The 3,350-nt window shown below is 39.2% G+C and overlaps 1 protein-coding gene across 1 annotated transcript in view; it reads left to right on the top strand.

Annotated features, from left to right (window-relative positions):
* The first annotated feature begins 824 nt into the window (after positions 1-824).
* LOC107677346 (cysteine protease ATG4D-like) overlaps positions 825-3,350 on the top strand; it is a 13,936-nt gene continuing 11,410 nt past the window's right edge. Inside the window, exons 1-4 of the mRNA XM_016472227.1 lie at positions 825-943; positions 1,509-1,809; positions 2,798-2,881; positions 2,966-3,139. Of these exons, the coding sequence (XP_016327713.1) occupies positions 1,617-1,809; positions 2,798-2,881; positions 2,966-3,139 (451 nt within the window). The 5' untranslated portion in view covers positions 825-943; positions 1,509-1,616. The remainder of the gene's footprint in view (positions 944-1,508; positions 1,810-2,797; positions 2,882-2,965; positions 3,140-3,350) is intronic.

The raw sequence follows: 3,350 nt of genomic DNA, 5'->3' as shown, positions 1-3,350 counted from the left end.
GACAAGTCGTAATTACGACGTCAGGTGCGTTCAAGTCAGTTTAGTCAGCACAAGATGGCGGTGTACCTTCTTTTAATAAATTACAAGAAAATACAACAAGGTCTGCATTTTTTTACTTGGATTTCAGCTGTGTAACAAGAACATGACCAATTTAAGTTTATAGGACAACTAAACTATCAATTTAAACAAAAATTTACCATCAACTACAGACGTTGCATCCATCGATTCCGCCATGTTTCTCATTGACACGCCCCCAACTTGGAAACTCGGGGCTTGAAAGAAAATTTCGAGCTTCCCACTCGTAATAACGACTTTGTGGTGGCGTTCATGTGCGTTCAACTCGTAAATACGATCTATCCGACATGACTTGAACGCACCATATGTAAATACACTTACAAGCTGCTTTTAACTTCCTCTGATAAAGACTGCTTCTCTCAAAGAGTATTTCTTTACACTGTTTTCTGCTGGCGCTTGAACACACTTTCCTTATTTTTTCCACAACAAATGGCCAAGCAAGCGCAGACACTGACAAGATACGTGATACAGAATGAGACCAAACGCGATATCAGCACGTCTCCACACAGATAAAACAAATTTTTAGATAAAACAAAAAATACAGAGGTAGTAAATCAAAAATTATGTACCATTCAGCAGATCATTATACAGTTTCACAAATTGATCTAGCTAATACTTATGAGCACATTCCCAGTTCTACTCACGTAGTCACCCAGTTGACCAATCAGAGAGCGCTGAGGAACCAGACAGCCAATCAGAGAACAGATCCGTGCTCCGTTTCTGAGTGAAGGAGGAAAGGGGCGGAGCTACAGTCAGGCAGTGAAATCAAGGCAGTGGCGTCGTGGTATGTTTGTAACTTACTGCGGAAAGTTTCCAGCTGAAATCTTGCGATATTCACAATGTCATGACAGTTAAAGCAGCCTTTAAGGTAAGTATTTTACCACGTCATTCAAATATAGTCGCCTTCTTGGCGGAAAGTGACCCGTCTTTTTATACGAGAGGTGAATCTACATATAAACATGATTTCCGCATCAACAAACCTCAGTCAACAACAAACGTATAAATTCACTCTCACACCTGAAATTCACTGTATTTCTCGAAAATAATTACGAGATATCGTACATTTGAACATGGTACCATGGTAATACCACAGTATGTACTACGCTGTGCCATGTACATTCAGTACCATGGTAAATCTCAGAGTACCATAACCTCCCATTAGTTTACCATAGTAGTGCCACAATGCCGTCTTTAAAATGAAGATAAACTGAAATCATCACGTGTAGTTAATGCATAAACACATAATAGTTATCTAAGACTTTTATTATTGTAGTGTCTTGATAGTAGTTTGGTTATAATGTGGCTTAACATTTGCTTTGACACATTTGTAAGATTCCTTCAGTCACATGGGTGTCACATGGCTAAGTATTTCTCTCTAAAGAGCTGTGTACTACCTCTGGTGACACATTAGCCTTTATTTCACTGTCCCACAGCTTCACTGGTACCTGTACCAACGTCCAGAAGAGCCAGAGCGGCTCGCATCCCTCCTCTGATTGGACAGCAGGGACTCCGGACGTCATGGCAACAGTATCCCGCGGATCATGGAAGTGAGTGATGAGTTTGACAGCGGGATGGAGGCCACAGATGACCTCGCGTCGTTTGAGGTGGTCAACCTGTCGAACCCGGGCCTGCTGGATCTGGGCACAGACGTCGACGGGCACGTCCAGGAGTCAAAGGACAGGACCAAACTCAAAACAAAACTCATTTCAGCGTGGAATAATCTCAGATATGGAGGTGTGTGGTCAGTTTTTTATAAAAACTTTTTTTTTGGTGTCTAACATTTTTATTTCTTCCAATTTAAGTACTCAAGAAACATTTTATTATTATCAATGTTGAAAACAGTTCCATCCATGATATGTTTCAGTTCTCAGGATTCTTTCATTAATAGAAAGTTGAAAAGAACAGCATTTATTTGAAATATAAATATTTTATAACATTATAGATGTCTTAATAGTCACTTTTTATCAGTGCAGTGCATCCTTACTGAATATAACTATTGATTTCTTTAAATAACTTTCAGTACATACACTGCTGATCGGGGTCAGTAATGTTTTTCAAATGTTTAAAGAAGACTCTTCTGCTAACCAAGGCTGCATTTATAGGATCAGAAATACAGTAAAAACAAACAAACAAAAACTGTGAAACATCATTATAAAAATAACTGTTTTCAATGTGAATATATTGTAAAATGTAATTTATTGCTGTGATCAAAGCTGAATTTTCAGCATCTTTACTCCAGTCTTCAGTGTCACATGATCCTTCAGAAATAATTCTAATAGGATGATTTGCTGCTCAAGAAACATTTCTGATTATTAATGTTGATAACAGTTGTGCTGCTGAATATTTTTGTGGAAAGTGGAAACTGATATATTAAATTTTTCTTTGATTATTTGATGAATAGAAAGTTCAGTAGAATAGCATTTATTTGAAATAGAAATATTTTGCAACATTTTAAGTGTATTTACTGTCACATTTAATGAATTTAATGTGTCCTTGATGAAGAAAAGTATTAATTTCTTTCAAAATTTTGAACTGTAGTGTATATTTTTTATATCAAATGATAGCTGATAGATTTGTAGTCTTTTGATAGTTCTACTGTTTTGACCTTGACCTTCCTCCCTCACTAAACGACTCGTTTCACTAAACCCAGATTTTGAAGCCAGGCTCTACTACACACATTGTCAACATGAATCTGTCATCTTGACACACTGTTTCTGTGCAGGCTGGTCTCTGAAGAGCAAGCCGCGTCTCAGTAAGAGCAGCCCCGTGTGTCTGCTGGGACAGTCCTATCAGCTGAGCTACAGCGGTAAGCAGGACAGGACGGTTATGTCTGTGAGTGAGGGGTCGCTGTGTCGTGTTTTCACTGTAAGCTTGTGTTTTTTTCTCCCAGGAGAGCGGGAGAGTTTCCGGCGGGCGTTCTCCTCTCTGCTGTGGATGACCTACAGGAGAGGTTTCCCGCCGCTGGACAGCTCGGCCCTCACTTCTGACGCGGGATGGGGCTGCATGCTCCGCAGCGCACAGATGCTGTTAGCTCACGGACTAATGCTGCACATGATGCCCGCGGGTACAAACACACTGCATGGACTTAACCCTTTAATGCATTCAGACCTTTTTAAGCTGTGAGACATTCTGAATTTTCAAAATGTTTCATAGGGTTTAGTATGGGATTAATTAATATTGGTCTGACTGAACTTGGAACATGTCTGTATAAAGACTATAATAATACATATCAGGACAAAAGACCATTTTTGACCTGGAAGAAATTGTAATAGTTT

The sequence above is a fragment of the Sinocyclocheilus anshuiensis genome, unplaced genomic scaffold, assembly GCF_001515605.1.
Source record: "Sinocyclocheilus anshuiensis isolate Anshui unplaced genomic scaffold, SAMN03320099.WGS_v1.1 scaffold644, whole genome shotgun sequence".
In the NCBI taxonomy this organism is placed as follows: Eukaryota; Metazoa; Chordata; class Actinopteri; order Cypriniformes; family Cyprinidae; genus Sinocyclocheilus; species Sinocyclocheilus anshuiensis.
Note: the sequence above shows the minus strand (reverse complement) of the source record. Positions and strands in the feature narration are given on the sequence as shown.